The sequence below is a fragment of the Ascidia mentula genome, chromosome 3, assembly GCF_947561715.1.
Source record: "Ascidia mentula chromosome 3, kaAscMent1.1, whole genome shotgun sequence".
NCBI classification, from domain to species: Eukaryota; Metazoa; Chordata; class Ascidiacea; order Phlebobranchia; family Ascidiidae; genus Ascidia; species Ascidia mentula.
In genome coordinates, this window is record NC_138568.1 from 21,704,345 (window position 1) to 21,727,687 (window position 23,343).

Below are 23,343 nucleotides of genomic sequence, written 5' to 3' on the forward strand. Positions count from 1 at the left end.
AAACTATAATAGTACATATATATTTTTCGGTATATACCATATCGTTATACTTAAAAAGCTCAAAACGAATCAACGGTACATTAACGTCCACAACAATCCTGACAGAAGTTTTTGTTGAAATAAGTTGAAATACCATATTTGTAATTGGTAATTTATTATTATTTTGCTTGTTCATAAAGTGTATCAAAATTGATCTGTTCAAGTTTAATCATCTTTTTATGCAGATGCAATTCCCCGTGATCACGACATTCCGGAACAATAATGCTTTTAAAGTGAATTTAAAGCTTTTCGCGTTGCTTAGCAACGGTGCTTGCCAATAAACAACAGTGGCATGGTTTATTTGAATTTGCTTCAGTCATTTGCACAGAGGCCAGCATTAACTCAACGCAACCTTTCGCATTCATTATCAGATTGAATTTATCGTTTTTCAGTCGGACTTTGGAATGAATCCAATGTTCAAAGGTAATGCAACCTCCACTGCACATGTGATGATTCACTTTAAACTGCGCTGCATCCGTTTGAGACTTTAGACTTCCGTTCCGGTTCGCTATGTTTGTTCATTATACCGACCTTAAAATTTCGCAGGTCGATTGAATATTGCACTGATGTGGTCACAGGATGTTAAGTTCAAAATTTTTGTCACAAACGTCACAAATTAATAAGATTCTCTGCCGCGTCACGAGTGATGACGTCATTGATCGATCTACAGTACTTTTCCAATCGAGGGAAAAGGTTACACCGTATCGAAAACATCAAATACTTACTACACAATATTCTGTTTGCAGTCAGTTGTACAAACAACCAATATTACTTCAATACATCATAAAAACATTGTTGTAAAAAGCGCAAAACAACGGTGTTATGAAATGTTTCTGTGGGGTTGTGGATCGTTTTAAACTTGGGCGGTTTGAAAAGCGGTGCTTTGGGTTCTCGGTTGCCTGGACAACGTTGAGCTGACTTTGTGAACCACATTCTTGCGCAATTTATCCAAAGCGGTGGAGTATATGAGAGGGTTGATGGCGCTGTTAATGGGAAGCAGAATAACTGCCGACACGACGTAAGCCACAGAGGGCAAAGTGAAACCGGTGAAATGGAGGAAAGTCATCAGGGAAAGTGGGATCCAACTACAGAAGTCAGTAAGGATGAGGATTATGATTTTGTTCTGCATATCTGCAACACAACAGGAAGATACATAGACGTGACAAAGTGGGTGGCGGTTATTTCGGCCTAGAATTTAAGTCATATTCACTTCATACAAATACAATGGTTTACAATTGCAAGGTTCCGCAGATAAAAGTCGACAATGCAGTGCTTGAACGTAGTTTGTGACGACTGACATAGAAATCTTAATCACGCAACACGCGAATAAATTCGTGAAAAAATTTCATGTTATGTTAAACGTGGACATACGTAGAGCATGGAGGCGAGGCTGTTAAAATACCGGAAGGTGCATTTTTTCTTTGGTATTCAAAAAAATGCAGCGCGTACATTGGTTGTGTGATGATTTGTAGAAGATGTGACTTGGTTTGCGGAGTTACTTTTCAGAACTAGTCAGTGAGTGTCTGTGTATTATTGGATGAATGTCGACGAAGAAAGTTTTAATCAAACCTTTATTTTTCTTTGAAACTCGTGCATTCTGACCATGGTTGACAATCCGCCCACTTTTGGTCGTCTTTCTGTAGATGAGAAAGTACGAGAAGGCAACGTACAAGAAAGCGGCAAAGTTAAAAGATATAATAGACATCGTATAACTCCACGCCTCATCCGACGAAGTGACGAACAATCTGCTTATGCACACACTGTTGCTGCTGTAATATCTGAAATAAAAAGAAGGTGATTTTTCTTTTACAGTTTATATTTCAGGACGTTCCAAATACAAGTTGCCGAAATATAAAGAAATTCAACTGATGGATAGAAGATAAATAGAATAAACATAATATTTTGCTTCGGTAAAGAATTCACGTGATTTCATACAATCGGGTTTACGTGGATAAAACGGTTAGGCAGAGTCCATAACAACAGCTTTGCATGGGAGGATTCTGCTGACTAGCGATCCTACTCTACCGATAAAAGAACAACGAATTCACCAAAGCGGATGTGTGTGTGTACCCAACCTCGGACTGATCGTACCCGAGATATCCTTTCGGTTTATCCAGTATATGGTATCCACCTCGGATGAGCACACGGTAAAGATCCGACCATGACGTCGCAAGGTTTGTTTGTTTCCAGGCGGAAGTGACGTCGGTGTGGTTTACGTCGGGATAAAACTCCACCACTCGCTTCACAAAAGTTTTCATGTCTGTGTAGAAACAAAAGTAAGCGTTTGTAAATTCTAACGAATACAAATTTGAAAGCACACAACAATGTGTTACGGAACAATGGAATAAACTTGCTTGATGCTTATGTAGAGAACTATACCTCTAACTTACAACATGCAGCTTAACAATGAAAAGAATAATTTTATTCATTGCCATAAAGTTTCGCCACTTTTACGTAAACGCTTTGCCATTAAATTCAATGATAATTTGGGTCAAATCCACTTGCAAAACTACAACTTTGGTCAGAATATTTTACCGGAAAAATCGACCGTGACGTCACGAAAGAACATATTTTTTTCGATCCAAGCTTTGGTTTGGAATTTTTCTTCAAACTCGACTGTGAGTGGCAGCAACGCGATGAAGAACGACACGAACCAAGTCATGAAGACTGACAACATCACAATGCGCGTGCTGGGGTTTGAAGATGCTTGGAAAGGCTAAAAATTCAAGTGATCTGTTTGTATGAAGATGTTGCTGTTGTTCCTTGATTGTTATTGAGGTTGGTTGTTCAGTTTATTGTATGTGATATCCTACAGTGTTACTTCGTGTTTTCTTTTTCGGTTTGTTGCATATTACAAACATTTGTAAAAGTAAAACTATAATATGGTATCCAAAAACCCAACTGAAAACAGTTATTGAATGAAAGCCTTTAGCAACATTAAACACAAATGCCTGTCGTTATCCTGTCGTCACACGAAGTTCTCAGTCTACGTTCACAACTAAAACGTTCCACACATATGTTTCACCTTAAAGACGGCGTAGAGACGAAACGTAGTCAGCAGAACCATGGTTAGCACTGAGGTTTCGCTCGACAGCACCACCATCACCCCGAGGGCAACACATGTCCCACTGGACCGCCACGAGAGGTCGCTGCTGCAGTATTCTCCCGAGTAATCAACCCCCATAGATCCAAGTATGATAAGGTAAACTCCCATGAGAAAATCTGAGGCACTGAGGTTTAACACTAGAATGTGATTGGTGCGCGATGATGCGTGACTACCACGTGACTGAGTTGCCGGTTTTATTTCTTTTAACATCACCATCTGCAAAAAATTTCTGTTTGTTTAATTTTTTCGAATTATACACAATAATTTGTAGGATGTATGCTCAAATGTATTAAAAAGAACTTATTCATTCAAGTAAGCACTTCGCACTAGAAGAAATCCATTCAATGTTACCAGATTTCAGATAAGATGGGTGGTTGTAAAACAGTGGTGTAGTGCAAATATTTAAGCATTTGCTTGGGGACACAGACAATATTCTATGTCGTGTTCTGTGACATGTTTTCTACAAACATAAGGCGAACACTTAGTTTTCTGAGTAAACAGACTAAAGTTGAAACTACAGTCAGACTTTTTCAGATAGAACCTTAATACTTTCCATGTTGCCTAAAGTTGCTGCGAGTCCCATGATCCACACAGCTCCACGTAACAAAGGGTTCGCGATTAATTCGTATCTCGATGAAAACGACATTCCACTTGATGACGTCACCGAGGGACATTCGTCACTCCAGTCACTGCAATCTCCGACGCCATTGAATTTCTACACAGTAGTTTGAGTCTTATTACTAAGAACAAATCCACCATGAAGATTTATGTTTCGAAAAAGAGCTGCAAATGTTCCGACTTTCGTTTTGAAAAATGGCAACTAGGGAACGTCCCTCGGAAAAAGAAGAAAGAATGCTCATTGTTAAAAATATCATCTCATACCAGTTTTTTCGGCACAAACAGAGGTTTTCCACTTTCGCAATAAAACCTTCCGTCGTCTGAGCACCCCAGTTCATCCTCCGACGAATCACAGTTTATCTGTCCGTCGCAAATTTGATGCTTGCCGATTGAAAGCTGACAGAAAAGAAAACAGAAAATTATCAATAATTTGTGATGCAAAACAATTTCAAAGTTGTTTAATATTTTGAACTTGACTTTGACGTTTCCACGTGCGTCAACGCAAAAGAAGTGCTGCTGAAATAAGGTGGATTTTTTTGTTGAAAAAGTTGCTGATCTAGCTAGGCTGCAATGCCTGGGCTGCCAAGCCTGTGAATCTCATGATCGCGATAGAGTAGCTGTGATCGCCAAGCAAGGACCTGCGCAGTGGGACGATCCTTCCAATCATGCCAATGCATTAAATATTACTGCGTAATTAAAAACAAATTACTATTTCAAAACAAACATATTTTAAACATATTTGTGTTGCACCGTATTGGTTTGTTCAAGTTCCTGCTTCCATGCACCACAAAGTGCACTTCAACGCTAGTATGCAATTAAGAAACCCTACTCACCGCAGCGCCACCAAGCGACTGGCAATGCATACGACCTGGGCACAATTCTCCATTTTCGTCACTTCCGTCCACGCAGTCGACGAAACCATCGCACACTTTCAGCTGATCGATGCTGACGTAACCTTCCACTGTGTTGCAAGCGAACTTCGACGTGCAGATCGTCGGGTCTTCATCGTGGTAAACGTAAACGTCGTTGAAGTAAGCGTGGTTGCATTCAATGAGTCCGTTGCATAGCTTAGGTCTGACGTGATCTGGTAAAAAGGAGGTTTAATAAGAAAAGTGTCGGAAGGTAAGTACCTCAGAAATTACAATATGTCTGTCATCAGCACCACGAGCAAAGAATGTTGTTTTTTTTGCGTTCAGTAATTCTGTATAATTTTCATTTATTTTGTGCATAGGTTAAGGTTTTACTTGTCTCGGGTGTAAAATACTTATTACCCAGCAGAGCCTATAATTGTAGTTATGAAAGAAAAATATTCTAAGTCTGATGGGGCAAACGTTTCAAACACTATACCGTGCTCACAAACAACACTTTTACGAGTCGTTTGGTATTTTTCTTGCAAGTTTTGCAAATGTTCGTTTTTGGGGGAGTTTCGAGCTAAATATCAGTCAGTGTTTGTAGTAAAAGTTTCACACAAATGGCATGAAAATGACTAAAATGCTGTCGCCAATACCCAGATTTGACAAAATGCTCCCAATTATGTTCAAAGGATTTGCAAACAACTTCAGCGCCAAAAATGAAGAGCATAAGGTAATCCCTAAAGAAATTACAAAACAGCCTGACAGCAACGGCAAAGCAGCAAGCAAAGAATCTAATTTTGTGAAGTTTTTATGTGCAATGTAACGTTTTACGGGTTTTCGTGCAAGTATTGCGACATGATTGCCAGCATAAGTTCATTCAAGATTATAAAATGTGACAAAGTTGCATTTTTGATTTCCCATTTGTATCAAGTGCTTTAGAATGATTTGTAAACAGCTACAGTGCAGCTCATGTAACTTGCTCACTTACAGTCGCTGCATTCAAACAGTGGAAGCCGATGTTGATCCCTGCATCCAGTTTTAACTCCGGGTTTGGATGAAGTTCTTGTGAACTTCCCACAAACTTCCGTGCACTCGTCCTCGGCCGGTGAATTGTAATCTCTCCGACTTCCAGGTGAAATTACGCATTCGCTTCTTCCATCGCAGAAAATGGCTGTTTCCTGTTCGCAAGTTTCGGATGCCAAATGACTGCATCTAGTCAACAAATTTAATTTTACTGCACGAAAACTTGAAAATAACCTCTCATTTAAGCGCATAGTTTCAAATATTACTATAATGACTTATTTTCAACGCTCCTATTTTTTTAAGAACTGATGATGAGAAACATGTTTTATTTTATATTGAACCAAAGTCAAAATAAAAGCATGAGGTTGCTATGGTGAGTGGTTGTACACAAGCACCATCGAACAAAAAATAGTTGAAAATTTATGTTTTTTGCGTAACTGATTCAGATATTTGTGCACACAAATTTCCACAACAGTCATGCAAAACATAAATTTTAAACCATTTTCTTGTACCTACCTTGTAACTTGTACCCAGTTTTAACAATGACAATTTACCGGCATAGTTTTCCTGGCACCGTCTGATTTCCACAAGGTGCTGTTCCACTGCATAGCTCCGACCTGAAGCACAACATGCATTTGTATCATGTAGTTTATAAATCTTTTTACAGCTTACAGTTCGTCCGATCCATCGTTGCAATTCACATTTCCGTCGCAGACTTGACGAGTGTCAACACATATTCCACTTCCACAATCAAACTTACCTCCGTTGCATCTGGATGCGCTTTGTTGGGAGATGACGCTGAATGGAAGCGTTAGGGTCAACTAAGGTTAATTATATGAAAAAAAAAATTTCGGCCATTTTGGTTTCAGGTTGTAGTCAACAGGAGCTCGTCATCGGTTGTGTTGGATTGAGTATTGTTACCAACCACGCCAACATACAGTTGAGGACTTTGGTTATTGCTTGGATGTTGGTGGTGTTGTACACAGACCATGTTAAAAAACTATATTGGACTGGAGCTTGTTCCAAACGGGTAGAAACCGATGTTACATTTCGCGTTGCAACCAATGCAAGCTAAATTTTTCATCACAAGCCAAACCAAAGTGGTTACAAATGTCGAAGTCTTGCAAGACAACATTATTTACACCAGGGGTTCTAAGACCTTTTAGGGCCACGACACACGGTTTAAGAAACCCCGGTCTACCCCATTACCCAGTTTGCTTATTACTAACTGCCTATAGTAATCATTTAAAATGCTTTGGATTTGTTGAGATGTGAGAGCTCTTATTGTGGTTGTATCTTTGCGCAAAGATCAGGAAGCAGACCTTCACACAAGCATTCGTCACTCATGTCGTAACAATCTATGACGTCATCGCATACGCTGGTTGTGGGAATGATGAGGTCACCATCTAGGCAGTAGAAGCACAGGGAGTGATTGAACTGGGCCACATCAATGATCGAATGTCGCTGTGGAAAAAATCGATATGTGTTGTTTTGTTGCAATTTGGAGAAATATAATTTTGTATTATTTGTGTGCGGCCACTTTCTTTGGTGCCACGAAAACATGAGTTTTTAAATTCTTCCCACTTTTGTTCGCCTAAAAGAAAGTTAAATAGCGTTCACTTTAAATAGAAACAAAATTATTTTAGATATTTAGTTTAAAGTATTGATGGCAGCCCCCACAAAAAACAACAAGATTGGAAGCAAATTACTTCGGATTGTCAGTGAGAAGTCCTTCGTTGTCAAGGAAACAAAGGTCACTCCCGTCATCGCAGTCTTTTACTCCGTCCCACAGAAACATCTGAGGCAAGTTGCAATCTCTGCCCTTCCTGGTGCATTTGAACCCGTGCCCGTTCTGCCATCGGAGGTGGGACGAACAATCGTTGCAGGTATCGTCATCACAGATGGTGGATCGATGGAGGCACGTGGAGTCGGGACAACGGAAGTGCGTCGGGCATTCCATGTCGCACGGGACACCAGGGTTACAAGGGTGGACGAGGGAATCGCACAACTGACGTTTGGTTTTGTTGCAGTTCATGTTGGGGTCATCCGGGTTCAAATGGTTGTGACACGTGTTTGAATCGTCGAAACATTCGCAAGTTCTCACGAGGCTGAAAGAGAAATAAGAAGAAGCGTAATTATGTTTGTAAAATTAATAAATAGGACTCACAATTTGAAAATGGTAATTTGTGAGCATATAATTCATACAACAGGAAGGGACATTAGTTTGCACTCAATGAATAAAGTTGACAATCAAACAGCATTTTGATAAAGGTTTAACCACTAAGAATAACGTAAGTCTCGCTGCAAAACCTACTAATAAAAGATCAGTATACGCATCCAAATAGAATGAGCAAAATATAATGTGGGCTGCATGGCAACCATGTACATACATATTCACGCCTAAATTCAAGTAAAAAAGAAACAATTCAAATCACCCTAAAGAGCAATAAGAAGAAGCGAAGTTATGTTTGTAAAATTAATAAATAGGGCTCACAATTTGAAAATGGTAATTGGTGAGCATATAATTCATACAACAGGAAGGGTCTTCAGTTTGGTAAAACTCTAATTCACGTAACAAGAACGATCTTCAGTTTCCACTCTATTTGTATAGTTGGCAACTGAAAAGATGTTTTTTTGAAATACGGTTAACCACTAAGAATAACTTAAGTCTCGCTGCAACACCTGCTATGAACGTTCACCACTATCACCCCCACCTTGGGTTTGACGCATATGACGTAGCATGACGACACAAATCTGGGGTTTCCCCGTCACAATAACATTCATCACTTAAGTCAGGGCAATCGATGACGTCATCGCACACGCTTTTGCTGGAGATGATTGTTTCGTTGTCGTGGCAACAGAAACAAGCGGAATTGTTGAATTCAGCGAATATCGATTGTCTGACGTCACTTTAAACAAATTGATGTTTCACTTGTATGGCTTAATTCACAACAGAAACTTGTTGATTGTTGGTAAATATTCCGTCTAACCAAATCATATAAATACAGAATACCCTCATGGTACATTAGCACCCTTGCCTGAGCGTTGAAATGATTTTGCTGCAATAATTCAATAAACTTTAACCATTTAGAATTATATCTTGCAGCAATGTAAAAATAAGGGTAACCGGTAACTCCATTCACATTTAGATAAGGTTTGGTGACAAAATGTGATTTCTATGTACCTGGGATTTCCCATTAAAACCTTGTCGTTTTCCTGGTTTACGTAACACAAATCTATTGCGTCATCACAGTCCGCAATCCCGTCGAATAACAAGATTTGTGGCAGAACACAAGATCCCCCGTTCCTCGCGCACTTGAAACCGTGTCCGTTGTTCCATCTCTGTGATGACGAACAATCGTTGCACACGTCACCGTCACATACTGTTGACCTTGGTAGACACGTCATATCCGGACACCGGAAGTGGGAGGGGCAGAGCATGTCGCAGGGAAAGTCTTGGTTGCATGAATTCGACATGTGGCAAGCTGGAGGTGGAGTTTGGGCGCATGTGGTTTTGTTGAGAGCAAGGAGATTGTGACAAACTCCGTTCGAATCAAAGCAGTCGCATTTCTTTATCATTCTGCGAAGTTAAAACATGTAGATAAGCAAAGTGGAGCCAATAATATGATTTCTGTGAGCTGCAGGCCAAGAAGACTCGCACCAAGCCGCTCTCATGAGAGCTTATAGATCGAAACAGTGGCCATCTGTATGTAGCTAACAGAAAAACCTTGTTTAGTTGTGAATGAATTGTAACTGAGCCATGCATAACTTTGCCGGTGATAAATATTGCATTACAAGTAAAATAATAATTTGTTGAAGACGACATCATTAATTTAACATTTTTGACCACATCTCTGCAAAAGCATTTTCTAATATGTTTCTGTATTTAAATGTAATGTGACAGTCGCTATGTTTCAAAAAACTGTTTTCAATGTTACGCTTGCTTTGACGCAAACCCTGTGACCCTCAATGGAAACTTAGGCCGCTTATAAATCCACTTACGTCGGGTGTTCTTCATATTTGCTGACGTAATCACATATTTCGTGTGCTTCCTTCTCACATTGGCACTCGTCCCTCAGGTTGGGGCAGTCAACCTTCCCATCACACACGTTTAAACTCGATACGATCGTGTGTTGTTCGTCTCGACACGGGAAACATATGGTGGAGTTAAAGAAGGACCCGGTTCGGTTTCTGACGTCTCTGTAAATAAATTGTTTTGTGTTTGCAAAACATTAGTCATTGAACTTTACAGTTATATCGTTCCAAGTCAACCAGTGGGCGCAAAACGTTTTGCATCACAGAAAGGCCAAATGAATCGACATTTTTACTTCGATTCAACCTGAGGTCTTTCGTTGTTGTTCAACCATGAACAAAATCTTCACCTCCTGCATCCTTCTCCTCCTCATCAGTACCAACGTCGCCATGGCATTCCCAGGTGAGGTTGATTTTGAGTTCCTTTCTGCGGGAATTTCTCACATATTATTACGTAGCTGGTTTAAACCTGAATTTTAAAGATGGTTGTTGGTTCGTTTTACTAAATATATTCCGGATAATTATTTTTGGAACTGGTATGGTCACGTGCGCCTCATGACACGCGATTATTAGTTGATAGTTTCAATTACTTTATTCCTTTTTTGTATGAGTAAACGATAACCAAAACACATGAGGCATTGCCGTATGGTGAGCGAAAATATCGGTAAAACTTTACTCCACTTGAACCCATGAAAATATTCATAAAAATCTACGTTAGGTGAAGAATTAAAAATTTCGCTTTGTTAAATCAGTTGCAAAATAAAGTGGTTATTTTCCAGGAATGTCATGTGATTTCACCAAGCCCCCGGTGATATTACGTGGATACTACTGCACAGATGGGGGTTCACCGGATTGTCGTTCTGCAGCAATTTGCGAACCCAAACTTCCATTCGATCAACTAGAACCTCACTACTGTTGTTTGTGTTTGGAGAGAAGGAGCTTTTGCTCAAGTAAAACTAACATTTGTGAATAATCTGGAACAAATTTTCGCTTATAAATCGCCTTCAGTTACAAAAATACCTGAACTGACTTAAACATGTTTCAAAGAGTTGCACAAAAGGTTTCATTTCCTTCTGTAAGTGTTAATGTTGTTAACCGTTAAAACAGTTCCATTGCGAATGCCATCAAGCACTTAATTCAAATTCTTCTGGCCAAAAGCTATAATAGTACATATATTTTATTCGGTATATACCATATCGTTATACTTAAAAAGCTCAAAACGAATCAACGGTACATTAACGTCAACAACAATCCTGACAGAAGTTTTTGTTGAAATAAGTTGAAATACCATATTTGTAATTGGTAATTTATTATTATTTTGCTTGTTCATAAAGTGTATCAAAATTGATCTGTTCATGTTTAATAATCTTTTTATGCAGATGCAATTCCCCGTGATCACGACATTCCGGAACAATAATGCTTTGAAAGTAAATTTAAAGCTTTCCGCGTTGCTTAGCAACAGTGCTTGCCAATAAACAACAGTGGCATGGTATGTTTGAATTTGCCTCAGTCATTTGCACAGAGGCCAGCATTAACTCAACGCAACCTTTCGCATTCAGTATCAGATTGAATTTATAGTTGTTCAGTCGGACTTTGGAATGAAACCAATGTCCGAAGGTAATTCAACCTCCACTGCATATGTGATGATTCACTTTAAATTATGCTGCATCCGTTGGAGACTTTAGACTTCCGTTCCGGTTCGCTAGGTTTGTTCATTGTACCGACCTTGGAATTTCCGCAGATCGATCGAATATTGCACTGATGTGGTCACAGGATGTTAAGCTGAAATATCAAGGTTTTGTCACAAACGTCACAAATTAATAGGATGCTATGCTGCGTCACGAGTGATTACATCATGGATCGATCTACAGTCCTTTTCCAATCGAGGGAAAAGGTTACACTGTATCGAAAACATCAAATATTTACTGCACAATATTCTGTTTGAAGTCAGTTATACAAACAACCAATATTACTTCAATACATCATAAAAATATTGCTGTAAAGAAATCAACCGTGTTATGTTTTTTCTGCGGGGTTGTAGATCGTTTTAAACTTGGGCGGTTTGAAAACCCGTGCTTTGGGTTCTCGGTTGCCTGGACAACTTTGAGCTGACTTTGTGAACTACATTCTTGCGCAATTTATCCAAAGCGGTGGAGTATATGAGAGGGTTGATGGCGCTGTTAATGGGAAGCAGAATAACTGCCGACACGACGTAAGCCGTGAAACCGGTGAAATGGAGGGCAACGTAAAAACGGTGAAATGGAGGAAAGTCATCAGGGAAAGTGGAATCCAACTACAGAAGTCGGTGAGAATGAGGATTATGATTTTGTTCTGCATATCTGCAACACAACGGGAAGATACATAGATGTGACAAAATGGGTGGCGGTTATTTTGGCTAGAATTTAAGTCATATTCACGTCATACAAATACATCTAATGGTTTGCAATTGCAAGGTTCCACAGATAAAGGGATAACTGAAAGGTCGGCAATGCAGTGCTTGAACGTACTTTGTGACGACTGACATAGAAATCTTAATCACGCAACACGCGAATAAATTCGTGGAAAAATTTCATGTTATGTTAAACGTGGATACACGTAGAGCATGGAGGCGAGGCCGTTAAAATACCGAAAGATGCATTTTTACTTTGGTATTAAAAACTACAGCGCGTACATTGGTGATGTATGGGTTTTGTAGAAGAGGTGACTTGTTTGCGGAGTTACTTTTCAGAACTAGTCTGTATATTATTGGTTTTAATCAAACCTTTATTTTTCTTTGAAACGCGTGCATTCTGACCATATGGTTGACAATCCGCCCACTTGTGGTCGTCTTTCTGTAGATGAGAAAGTACGAGAAGGCAACGTACAAGAATGCGACGAAGTTAAAAGATATAACAGAGATCGTATAACTCCACGCCTCATCCGACGAAGTGACGAACAATCTGCTTATGCACACACTGTTGCTGCTGTAGTATCTGAAATAAAAAGAAGGCCATTTTTCGAATTGTTCTGGTTGATATTCCAGGACTTTCCAAATGCAAGTTGCCGAAATACAAAGAAATTGAACTAATGGATAGAAGATAAATAGAATAAACAAAATATTTTGTTTCGTTGAATAATTCACTGAGTGATTTCATTAAATCGGTTTTGCGTGGATTAAGCAGTTAGGCAGACTTCATCACACAAGCTTTGCACTGGAGGATTCTGCTGACTGGCGAGCGTACGCTACCGATAAAAGAACAACGAATTCGCCAAATCGTGTGTGTGTGTGAACCCAACCTCGAACTCATCGTACCCGAGATATCCTTTCGGCTTATCCAGTATATGGTATCCACCTCGGATGAGCACACGGTAAAGATCCGACCATGACGTAGCAAGGTTTGTTTGTTTCCAGGCTGAAGTGACGTCGGTGTGGTTTACGTCTCGATAAAACTCCACCACTCGCTTCACAAAAGATTTCATGTCTGTATAGAAACAAAAGTTAGCGTTTGTAAATTCCAACGAATACAAATTTGAAAGCACACAACAATGTGTTACGGAACAGTGGAATCAACTTGATGCTTATGTAGAGAACTATACCTCTAACTTACAACATGCAGCTTAACAATGGAAAGAATAATTTTATTCATTGCCATAAAGTTTCGCCACTTTTACGTAAACGCTTTGCCACTAAATTCAATGATAATTTGGGTCAAATCCACTTGCAAAACTACAACTTTGGTCAGAATATTTTACCGGAAAAATCGACCGTGACGTCACGAAAGAACATATTTTTTTCGATCCAAGCTTTGGTTTGGAATTTTTCTTCAAACTCGACCGTGAGTGGCAGCAACGCGATGAAGAACGACACGAACCAAGTCATGAAGACTGACAACATCACAATGCGCGTGCTGGGGTTTGAAGATGCTTGGAAAGGCGAAAAATTCAAGTGATCTGTTTGTATGAAGATGTTGCTGTTGTTCCTTGATTGTTATTGAGGTTGGTTGTTCAGTTTATTGTATGTGATGTCCTACAGTGTTACTTCGTGTTTTCTTTTTCGGTTTGTTGCATATTACAAACATTTGTAAAAGTAAAACTATAATATAGTATCCAAAAACCCAACTGAAAACAGTTATTGAATGAAAGCCTTTAGCAACATTAAACACAAATGCCTGTCGTTATCCTGTCGTCACACGAAGTTCTCAGTCTACGTTCACAACTAAAACGTTCCACACATATGTTTCACCTTAAAGACGGCGTAGAGACGAAACGTAGTCAGCACAACCATGGTTAGCACTGAGGTTTCGCTCGACAGCGCCACCATCACCCCGAGGGCAACACATGTCCCACTGGACCGCCACGAGAGGTCGCTGTTGCAGTATTCCCCCGAGTAATGAACCCCCACTGATCCAAGTATGATGAGGTAAACTCCCGTAAGAAAATCTGATGCACTGAGGTTGAACACTAGAATGTGATTGGCGCGCGACGATGCGTGACCACCACGTGACTGCCTTGCCGGTTTTGTTTCTTTTAACATCACCATCTGTAAAAATTGTTGTATTTGTTTTTTCGAATTATACTTAATGGGATACAGACTTTAACGGCCCAGTAAATATGTAAGGTGCACGCTCAAATGGATTAAAAAGAACTTATTTATTAAAGTAAGCACTTCGCACCAGAAGAAATCCATTGAGTGTTATAATATTTCATGCAAGAATATTTGAGCATTTGTTTCGAGACACAGACAATATTCAATGTCGTGTTCTGTGACGTGTTTTCTACAGTCATAAGGCGAACACTTAGTTTTCTGAGTAAGCAGACTAAAGTTGAAACCAGAGTCAGACTTTTTCAGATAAAACCTTTATACTTTCCATGTTGCCTAAAGTTGCTGCGAGTCCCATGACCCACACAGCTCCACGTAACAAAGGGTTCGCGATTAATTCGTATCTTGATGAAAACGACATTGCACTTGATGACGTCACCGAGGGACATTCTTCACTCCAGTCACTGCAATCTCCGACGCCATTGAATTTCTACACAGTAGTTTGAGTCTTGTTATTAAGAACAATCCAACACCTTGAAGATTTATGTTTAAGCTGCAAATGTTCCGATTTTCGCTTCGAAAAATGGCAACTAGGGGAATCCCTCGGAGAAATTAGAAAGAATGCTCATTGATAAAAATATCGCCTCATACCAGTTTTTTCGGCACAAACAGAGGTTTTCTACTTTCGCAATAAAACCTTCCGTCGTGTGAGCATCCCAGTTCATCCTCCGACGAATCACAGTTTATCTGTCCGTCGCAAATTTGATGCTTGCCGATTGAAAGCTGACAGAAAAGAAAACAGAAAATTATCAATAATTTGTGATGCAAAACAATTTCAAAGTTGTTTAATATTTTGAACTTGACTTTGACGTTTCCACGTGCGTCAACGCAAAAGAAGTGCTGCTGGAATAAGGTGGATTTTTTTGTTGAAAAAGTTGCTGATCTAGCTAGGCTGCAATGCCTGGGCTGCCAAGCCTGTGAATCTCATGATCGCGATAGAGTAGCTGTGATCGCCAAGCAAGGACCTGCGCAGTGGGACGATCCTTCCAATCATGCCAATGCATTAAATATTACTGCGTAATTAAAAACAAATTACTATTTCAAAACAAACATATTTTAAGCATATTTGTGTTGCACCGTATTGGTTTGTTCAAGTTCCTGCTTCCATGCACCACAAAGTGCACTTCAACGCTAGTATGCAATTTAGAAACCCTACTCACCGCAGCGCCACCAAGCGACTGGCAATGCATACGACCTGGGCACAATTCTCTCTTTTCGTCACTTCCGTCCACGCAGTCGACGAAACCATCGCACACTTTCAGCTGATCGATGCTGACGTAACCTTCCACTGTGTTGCAAGCGAACTTCGACGTGCAGATCGTCGGGTCTTCATCGTGGTAAACGTAAACGTCGTTGAAGTAAGCGTGGTTGCATTCAATGAGTCCGTTGCATAGTTTAGGTCTGACGTGATCTGGTAAAAAAGAGGTTTAATAAGAAAAATGTCGGAAGGTAAGTACCTCAGAAATTACAATATGTCTGTCATCAGCACCACGAGCAAAGAATCTTGTTTTTTCGCGTTCAGTAATTCTGTATAATTTTCATTTATTTTGTGCATAGGTTAAGGTTTTACTTGTCTTGAGTGTAAAATACTTATTACCCAGCAGAGCCTATAATTGTGGTTATGGAAGGAAAATTCATTAGTGTGATGGGGCAAACGTTTCAAACACTATACCGTGCTCACAAACAACACTTTTACGAGTCGTTTGGTATTTTTCTTGCAAGTTTGGCAAATGTTCGTTTTTGGGGGAGTTTCGAACTAAATATCAGTCAGTGTTATTAGCAAAAGTTTCACACAAATGGCATTAAATTGACTAAAATGCTGTCGCCAATAAACAAATTTGACAAAATGCTTCCAATTGTGTTCAAATGATTTGTAAACAACTTTAGCGCCAAAAATGAGGAGCGTAAGGTAATCCCTAAAAACATTATGACAGCCTGGTAGCAACGGCAAAGCAGCAAGCAAAGAATCTAATTCTATAAAGTTTTTTATGTGCAATGTTACGTTTTACAGGTTATTCGGTGGTTTTCGTGCAAGTATTGCGACATGATTTCCAGCATAAGTTCATGCCAGATCATAAAATGTTACAAAATTGCATTGTTGATGTCCCATGTGTATCAGGTACACCAGAATCGTTTGCAAACAGCTAAAGTGCAGCCAACGTAACATGTCACTTACAGTCGCTGCATTCAAACAATGGAACCCGATGTTCATCCCTGCATCCAGTTTTAACTTCGGGTTTGGACGAAGTTCTTGTGAAATTGTCACAAACCTCTGTGCATTCGTCCTTGGCCGGTGAATTGTAATCTCTCCGACATCCAGGTGAACTTACGCATTCGCTTCTTCCATCGCAGAAAATGGCTGTTTTCTGTTCGCAAGTTTCGGATGCTAAATGACTGCATCTGGTAAAAAAATTCAATTTTACTGCACGGAAACTTAAAACTGACTTCTCATTTTCGCGTATGGCTACACAAATTGGTCAAAGGCCGGTGAAAATAACAGGATCATCAATATCAGAAAATTACACAGAGCGCTTTTGTTTCTGAAAACATTTATTGATCTGTGTGGAAATATATTGCACGGAAGGTTGTAATCAAGAACACAACGTGTTGTTTAAACTAAACATTGATGAGTATGACTTCAGACGCAACATCATACCTAAAACTGATTTTATGTCACATCAAAGTCAAAATAAACGCAGGAGGTTGCTAATGTGAGTGGTTGTACACACCATCGAACAAAAAAAAAGTTAAAAATTTATGTTTTTGCATAACTACTTCAAAGATTTGTACACACAAATTTCCACAACAGTCATGCTAAACCTAAATTTTAAACCACTTTCTTTGTACCTTGATTTATTTAAATTTCAATTTACCGGCATAGTTTTCCTGGCACCGTCTGGTTTCCACAAGGAGCTGTTCCACTGCATAGCTCCGACCTGAAACACAACGTGCATTTTTATGTTATGTAGTTTATAACCCTTTTTATGGCTTACTTTTCGTCCGATCCATCGTCGCAATCCACATTTCCGTCGCAGACTTGACGAGTGTCAGCACATATTCCACTTCCACAATCAAACTTACCTCCGTTGCATCTGGATGCGCTTTGTTGGGAGATGACGCTGAATGGAAGCGTTAGGGTCAACTAAGGTTAAATAAATGAAAAAAAACTTCGGCCATTTTGGTTTCAGGTTGTAGTCAACAGGAGCTTGTGGTCGGTTGGGTTGGATTGAGTATTGTGGCCAACCACGCCAACATACAGGTGAGGAGTTTGGTTATTGCTTGGATGTTGGTGGTGTTGTGCACCGGCCATGTTATAAAATTATATTGGACTGGATCTTGTTCCAAACGGGTAGAAACCGATGTTACATTTCGCGTTGCAACCAATGTAAGCTAAATTTTTCATCACAAGCCAAACCAGAGTGGTTATAAATTTCAAAGTCGTGCATTTTTTTTACACCAGGAGTTCTAAGACCTTTCAGGGCCACGACACACAGTTTAAGAAACCCCGGTCTCCACCATGGCCCAGTTTGATTATTATTATCTGCCCATAGTAATCATTCAATTGCTTTGGATTTGTTAAGATGTGAGAGCTCTTACTGTGGTTGTATCTTTGCACAGAGATCAGGAAGCTGACCTTCACACAAGCATTCGTCACTCATGTCGTAACAATCTATGACGTCATCGCATACGCTGGTTTTGGGAATGATGAGGTCACCATCTAGGCAGTGGAAGCACAGGGAGTGATTGAACTGGGCCCACATCGGTGATCAAATGTCGCTGTGGCAAAAATAGAGATGTGTTGTTTTGTTACAATTTGGAGAAATACAATTTGGTATTATTTGTGTGCGGCCACTTTTTTGGTGCCACGAAAACATAAGTTTTTAAATTCTTTTCACTTTTATTCGCCTAAAAGGAAGTTAAATAGCGTTCACTTCAAATAGAAACAAAATTATTTTAAATATTTAGTTTAAAGTATTGACGGCAGCCCCCACAAAAAACAACAACATTTGAAGCAAATTACTTCGGATTGTCAGTGAGAAGTCCATCGTTGTCAAGGTAACAGAGGTCCCTCCCGTCATCGCAGTCTTTTACTCCGTCCCACAGAAACATCTGAGGCAAGTTGCAATCTCTGCCTTTCCGCGTGCATTTGAACCCGTGCCCGTTCTGCCATCGGAGGTGGGACGAGCAATCGTTGCAGGTATCGTCATCACAGATGGTGGATCGATGGAGGCAGGTGGAGTCGGGACAACGGAAGTGCGTCGGGCATTCCATGTCGCATGGGACGCCAGGGTTACACGGGTGGACGAGGGAATCGCACAACTGACGTTTGGTTTTGTTGCAGTTCATGTTGGGGTCATCCGGGTTCAAATGGTTGTGACACGTGTTTGAATCGTCGAAACATTCGCAAGTTCGCACGAGACTGAAAGAGAAATAAGAAAATTATGTTTGTAAAATTAATAAATAGGGCTCACAATTTGAAAATGGTAATTGGTGAGCATATAATTCATACAACAGGAAGGGTCTTCAGTTTGCACTGAATGAATAAAGTTGACAAACAAACAGCATTTTAATAAAGGGTTAACCACTAGTGTCGCTGCAAAACCTGCTGTTTAAAGATCATATGCGCATTAAAATAAAATGAGAAAATTGCAATGTGGATTGCATGGCAACCATGTAACCCCTAAATACACATTCACCCCCAAATTCAAGACAATAAAAAACACTTTAAATCAACCTAACTTGAGTTTGAGGCATATGACGTAGCATGACGACACAAATCTGGGGTTTCCCCGTCACAATAACATTCATCACTTAAGTCAGGGCAATCAATGACGTCATCACACACGCTTTTGCTGGAGATTATCGTTTCGTTGTCGTGGCAACGGAAGCAAGTGGAATTAAATTCAGCGAATATCGATTGTCTGACGTCGCTTTAAACAAAGTGATGTTTTACTTGTATGATTTAATTCACAACAGAAACTTGTTGATAAGTATTCCGTCTAACCAACTCATATAAATACAGAATACCCTCATGGTACATTAGCACCCTTGCCTGAGCGTTAAAATGATTTTGGAAAATGAATGGAATGAATTTACGCGGTTCGCCAGGTATTTGAGAACGCGAATTTTACGGGAACAGCGAAGTTGTGACAACATGTAACTCTCAGGAAGGGAAGTCTGCGTCAGTTAAGTTACCGCGCGAGCGACGCTTCCAGAAAGAATATCGTTAAAAGTTGGACGGGCAACCGCTTGTGGTCGAGATATCTTGTCTGGGTTTGTGTGTTACAAAAAGTGCTACAAAATCTAAACATTTCACCCGAAAATTGCTAAACTGAATATAAACCTGTAGTGTATAAATTTTTTGTACATAAAAAAAAAGTGTTAGCTTTTGGAACTTATCTTATTGTTCTGTCGTAATTCCTTGCTTGTATTATTCATTCACGTAGAATTTCGTCACACCTGACTAACTCCAAGTTTCTCGGTTGTAAACACCAGTCAAGCATTTCGTTCAACTCAATTGTAGATCAGGTGGAATGCCAGTCGCCTGTATAACCTGGTTTAATTATATAGGGACCGTGCATTACCGGCGAGCGGTGCTGCCTATTATGCTGTTTCACGACCATTGTGATTTACACCATAACACTTCAACGCTTCACCAGTTTTTAACGCCTTCTTCACTCAACTGGATTGAAAATAGTCATCGAGTTACCAGGGGTTTTCCATTTCGTTTCACTGTTAAAAAAGATTCGTTCAGTGTTTTTAGTTTAGTTTTGCGATTTGCTGGCTTCTGTTGAATGGAAGGTTTAAGTTGGCTTTATCCCTGCAATTTCATTCGGTCGCTCTAAAAATTATCCCGAAATCTTGTTTTCAAGCTTGTATGAAGTTTTTTTACAGAATTAGAGAACAGCAAACTGGGTATATTTGAACTACACTAGGTATAGTACATGCAAAAAATATGCGCTGCAATGTCGACAAAACAATTTTAAAACACGATAAAAGACACTTTTATTCAAAATCTCGTGTAAATAAGCTAAAACCAGTCAATGCTTAAAATAAATTTTAAAGGTTGATAATATCGTGCCACAATTATCAATACCAACCATGCAATCAGATTGAGATGAGATTTAAATGCGTTTGCTTATATTTGTAAACACATTAAATTCAAACTAAATACTAGGCTACGCACATCAAACTATCGACCAGCAAATATTGGTTGCCAAGGAACGTAATGTTAAAAAGCAATATCTGGTTTGGCCAATTTTGCTTCTACAAGATTTTATAATTCAATTCAAATACTTACAAGAATAAACAAATCCACAATCAAAAAGAAAAACTCAATGCTGCACTAAATAAATACTCGGTTAAGAGATTGCGAAAATAGGAATTTGTTGGTGATAAATAACATTAACTGAATATTCAGGTTGGTGTCACAAGACTGATACGTTTTATCGTTTTTCCAATTGTGAATGATCAAATGAGTAAATTCATGGTGTCCAGGTTAATATTCGTTTGAACGCATTGCGTGTATTTAAATATTTTGTCGGTTTATTTTTTCTTTTTCCCTGATTATTTCTTCAGATTCCTGCTTGTTGTTCCAGAAGAGCTAGGAGTTTCTTCAGAAATGCTGGCAGAAGAGGTGTCAGAAGAGCTGTCAGAAGAGGTTAAATTTAACCCTTGGACACTTTCAGAGAGGTCATCAATTTCTGGAATGAAGAGTTCTTTACTCTTGTCTTTTAGATTTTGTTTGAGGGCTTGTTTCTTTGCACGTTTAATGAAACTGTTGAAGTTAAAGAGGTGCTTATTACCCAGTTAGGAACAATGACGCAATGATAGCAGGAAAATCCCATTACAAATTAAATTAAATGTTGCACATCTGTTTCTATTAAATAAGTTTCACGTAGGGAAATGCCCATCTCGTGTACCATGTTTTTGAAACAGGATTTGTATAACTTATTTGCAGGTTAGGTCATTTACGTGCTTTTAAGTGAAACTGAATAAATGAACAACGTGCTGGTATCAGTTTACACAAAAGAAAAGTTTTACATGTAATTTCGCAGTCTTTCTAGTAACCATGAAGATTAGGAGTAACACTTTTGTCGGGTTTTTATCAGTAAACAATAAAACAAATATGATTCAACAAGGAAAAGTAAAAGCTCTACGATGTTTACATCCCTACACACCGTTTATGCATGTTTACTGCCGCTGCTTCTCTTCTGTCGCCTCGAAAAACGTCGATTAATTCCTCCAAAATTTCTTCCTCATGATCCAACAAATCTTTCATGAAACTGGCAACAGTTAAAAAAACAAAGTTATTTGCAAATAATAGCGTGAGCAAAAAATATCAATAATGGATTTACTCTTTTCTAACAAAAGAAACATACACCGAGAAAAACTTTATAAAGATAAAGAACCATAGAAGTCAATCGGTAAAATATGCAGAAAATATTATTTTTTTCCTGTTGTTAACTGATACAGAATTTTAAAAACCGACCTCATCAGCAGATTTTTGCTTGATTCTTCAGAAATCTTGTCCATTTCCTCTAATGCATTTTTTTCCCAATTATTTCGACTTTCTACTCTCAACAGACAAGCGACGATGCAGTATAGCACAGGAATGGAATCGAGGGACTTCTTCTTTCGAGGACTTTTTTCAATATCTGGAACAAGCCGTCTGGCAATCTCGTACAAAATGAGAACGGAAAGCTCGAAAAATACATCATTGCCATTCGTACTGACTGATTCTGTCATAAACTTCTTAAAATACTCCCCAAACCCACGCAATTTACTGCCGTTTATCAGAATGTATTTGTAAGCACTAGGTTGTTTGTTACCCTGTGTGTTAGAAACATTGGCGGAGGTAATAATTATTCCGTTCCCAGGTTGTTCTTTAGTTGGGTTGGCGAGCAAAATAATATCTCGACTCTCATTAGACCCGCAGCGAAGGAAGAAACATCTTCCTTTTTCAAAATTTGCTTGGTTTTGAACACTTTTTATGAATGTAGAAAGCATTTGTTGCCCTTTGCATCCTTCCAGCCTGTATTTAATCATATTTTCTTTTTTCGGTACAGGGATTTTCTCCCATTTTTTTTTCCCTTCATTGTAATCTTGGCAATATTTTGTCAGGTTTTTAAACAGAGTTTCATTGAGTTCTATGTTTGAATCGGATGATATCCCCTGTTTAGGCAGTAGGTCGCGGAATGTTTTGTCATCCTTCATAAATTCCAAATATTCATCAGCCTTTCCTGCAGTTACGTAAGACATTATGTGGGAAATATCAGCTGCAAAATATTATTTCAAGTTTACCGCCGTGTCATGTATAGCAGCTTGCATAATATCAATTTATAATTGTTAAATCACATAGTGACGCACCACAGTGTTAGCCTTAGCAAGGAAGAGTGATGTTAAAGCCCTTTTGTAGTGTCGCGGGTGCCTCCACGTAACTGCGTATTTTATAATACTAGAATCTATCGACTTCACAAATCTTGCAATAAAGCATCATGACCGCTTTATCAAAGTTTTCATAGTTTTAAATCGCAAATTGTCAGCAAGTTTTCAACATTTTATAATACTCGTCTCTGTCCACATCAAAATTCTTGCAAATAATTAAGTTCATAGCAATTTTCTAATAGTTTGCAAATCGCTGAACGAAATAGCTTTACTATTTGCCTGTGGACCTACTTGGCCAATATGAAGCATTCTTCAATACGAGATATGCACACAATGATAGGAGGAAACTTATTAGTGACAAACTTGCGCCATACAAAATATGTCTCTACTGAGAGGAAACAAACCATTTCAAAACTCCAACAGTGATTCTATAAGTTGCAACTTCTCGCGATGTTCTGGAATTTATTTATGGGTCAAACGCTCGCCGTCCTGCTTTCATGCACGTCACTTCTGTATCCGGGGTTTCTTAGAAACGCAACATCACTCCCTGACGAAAAAGCCTCAATAAATAACTAAAAAGGTTTGAAAATATTGATCTCTCTGTGTAAACACCTGGACACCATAAATTATAAAATATTTGCCAAGACTGTAAAAACATCACAACGCATTAAATCCCTGCATAAAACCCCAGCAGACAAACAACA

At 39.1% G+C, this 23,343-nt stretch overlaps 3 protein-coding genes and 1 pseudogene across 7 annotated transcripts; all 4 read right to left on the reverse strand.

Annotated features, from left to right (window-relative positions):
* Nucleotides 1-402: 402 nt before the first annotated feature.
* LOC145895955 (uncharacterized) lies at nucleotides 403-10,064 on the reverse strand (annotated as a pseudogene). The gene is made up of 17 exons (XR_014401631.1): nucleotides 10,057-10,064; nucleotides 9,643-9,840; nucleotides 8,825-9,220; nucleotides 8,355-8,549; nucleotides 7,350-7,748; nucleotides 6,912-7,104; nucleotides 6,313-6,424; nucleotides 6,195-6,257; nucleotides 5,606-5,829; nucleotides 4,597-4,847; nucleotides 4,028-4,159; nucleotides 3,687-3,860; nucleotides 3,065-3,361; nucleotides 2,575-2,755; nucleotides 2,131-2,299; nucleotides 1,609-1,817; nucleotides 403-1,170 (listed from the first exon to the last, which is right to left on the reverse strand). The product of XR_014401631.1 is annotated as an uncharacterized LOC145895955 (transcript).
* Nucleotides 10,065-10,756: 692 nt separating this feature from the next.
* On the reverse strand, nucleotides 10,757-14,176 carry LOC145894119 (uncharacterized). 2 transcript variants are annotated; one of them, XM_082982587.1, is made up of 5 exons: nucleotides 13,895-14,176; nucleotides 13,405-13,575; nucleotides 12,965-13,133; nucleotides 12,434-12,644; nucleotides 10,757-12,011 (listed from the first exon to the last, which is right to left on the reverse strand). In XM_082982587.1, the coding sequence occupies exons 2-5, from the start codon at nucleotides 13,544-13,546 to the stop codon at nucleotides 11,991-11,993; spliced, it is 543 nt and encodes a 180-aa protein (XP_082838713.1). In that variant the 5' UTR covers nucleotides 13,547-13,575; nucleotides 13,895-14,176; the 3' UTR covers nucleotides 10,757-11,990. The 2 variants fall into 2 exon arrangements, with proteins under 2 accessions (XP_082838713.1, XP_082838711.1); XM_082982585.1 differs by having other exon boundaries at nucleotides 13,405-13,602.
* A 248-nt stretch (nucleotides 14,177-14,424) lies between these two features.
* LOC145895956 (uncharacterized) lies at nucleotides 14,425-17,561 on the reverse strand. Its single transcript, XM_082984725.1, has 7 exons — nucleotides 17,509-17,561; nucleotides 17,245-17,370; nucleotides 17,125-17,187; nucleotides 16,428-16,651; nucleotides 15,412-15,662; nucleotides 14,843-14,974; nucleotides 14,425-14,681 (listed from the first exon to the last, which is right to left on the reverse strand). The coding sequence occupies exons 1-7, from the start codon at nucleotides 17,559-17,561 to the stop codon at nucleotides 14,487-14,489; spliced, it is 1,044 nt and encodes a 347-aa protein (XP_082840851.1). The 3' UTR covers nucleotides 14,425-14,486.
* Nucleotides 17,562-20,240: 2,679 nt separating this feature from the next.
* Nucleotides 20,241-22,651, reverse strand: LOC145894118 (uncharacterized). Of its 3 annotated transcripts, none has more exons than XM_082982583.1 (3): nucleotides 21,744-22,651; nucleotides 21,433-21,537; nucleotides 20,241-20,900 (listed from the first exon to the last, which is right to left on the reverse strand). In XM_082982583.1, exons 1-3 carry the CDS (start codon nucleotides 22,511-22,513, stop codon nucleotides 20,819-20,821), a joined length of 957 nt encoding a protein of 318 aa, XP_082838709.1. In that variant the 5' UTR covers nucleotides 22,514-22,651; the 3' UTR covers nucleotides 20,241-20,818. The 3 variants fall into 3 exon arrangements, with proteins under 3 accessions (XP_082838709.1, XP_082838708.1, XP_082838710.1); XM_082982582.1 differs by having other exon boundaries at nucleotides 20,241-21,029; nucleotides 21,744-22,650; XM_082982584.1 differs by having other exon boundaries at nucleotides 20,846-20,955.
* Between the last annotated feature and the right edge of the window lie 692 nt (nucleotides 22,652-23,343).

What these genes read in the sequence shown, in the direction of transcription:
- LOC145894119 (XM_082982587.1), bottom strand. Translation starts at nt 13,546, where the DNA reads ATGTTGTCAGTCTTCATGACTTGGTTCGTGTCGTTCTTCATCGCGTTG. An exon ending in CGTCACGGTCGATTTTTCCG is followed by an intron (nt 13,134 to 13,404) that starts GTAAAATATTCT and finishes GTTTCTATACAG; the next exon opens with ACATGAAATCTTTTGTGAAG. An exon ending in AAGCCGAAAGGATATCTCGG is followed by an intron (nt 12,645 to 12,964) that starts GTACGATGAGTT and finishes TTTTTATTTCAG; the next exon opens with ATACTACAGCAGCAACAGTG.
- LOC145895956 (XM_082984725.1), bottom strand. Translation starts at nt 17,561, where the DNA reads ATGGCCGGTGCACAACACCACCAACATCCAAGCAATAACCAAACTCCT. An exon ending in GTGCCAGGAAAACTATGCCG is followed by an intron (nt 16,652 to 17,124) that starts GTAAATTGAAAT and finishes TTTTTTTACCAG; the next exon opens with ATGCAGTCATTTAGCATCCG. An exon ending in TGTTTGTGCCGAAAAAACTG is followed by an intron (nt 14,682 to 14,842) that starts GTATGAGGCGAT and finishes ACTACTGTGTAG; the next exon opens with AAATTCAATGGCGTCGGAGA.
- LOC145894118 (XM_082982582.1), bottom strand. Translation starts at nt 22,513, where the DNA reads ATGTCTTACGTAACTGCAGGAAAGGCTGATGAATATTTGGAATTTATG. An exon ending in AGCAAAAATCTGCTGATGAG is followed by an intron (nt 21,538 to 21,743) that starts GTCGGTTTTTAA and finishes AACTGTTGCCAG; the next exon opens with TTTCATGAAAGATTTGTTGG. An exon ending in GCAGTAAACATGCATAAACG is followed by an intron (nt 21,030 to 21,432) that starts GTGTGTAGGGAT and finishes TAACTTCAACAG; the next exon opens with TTTCATTAAACGTGCAAAGA.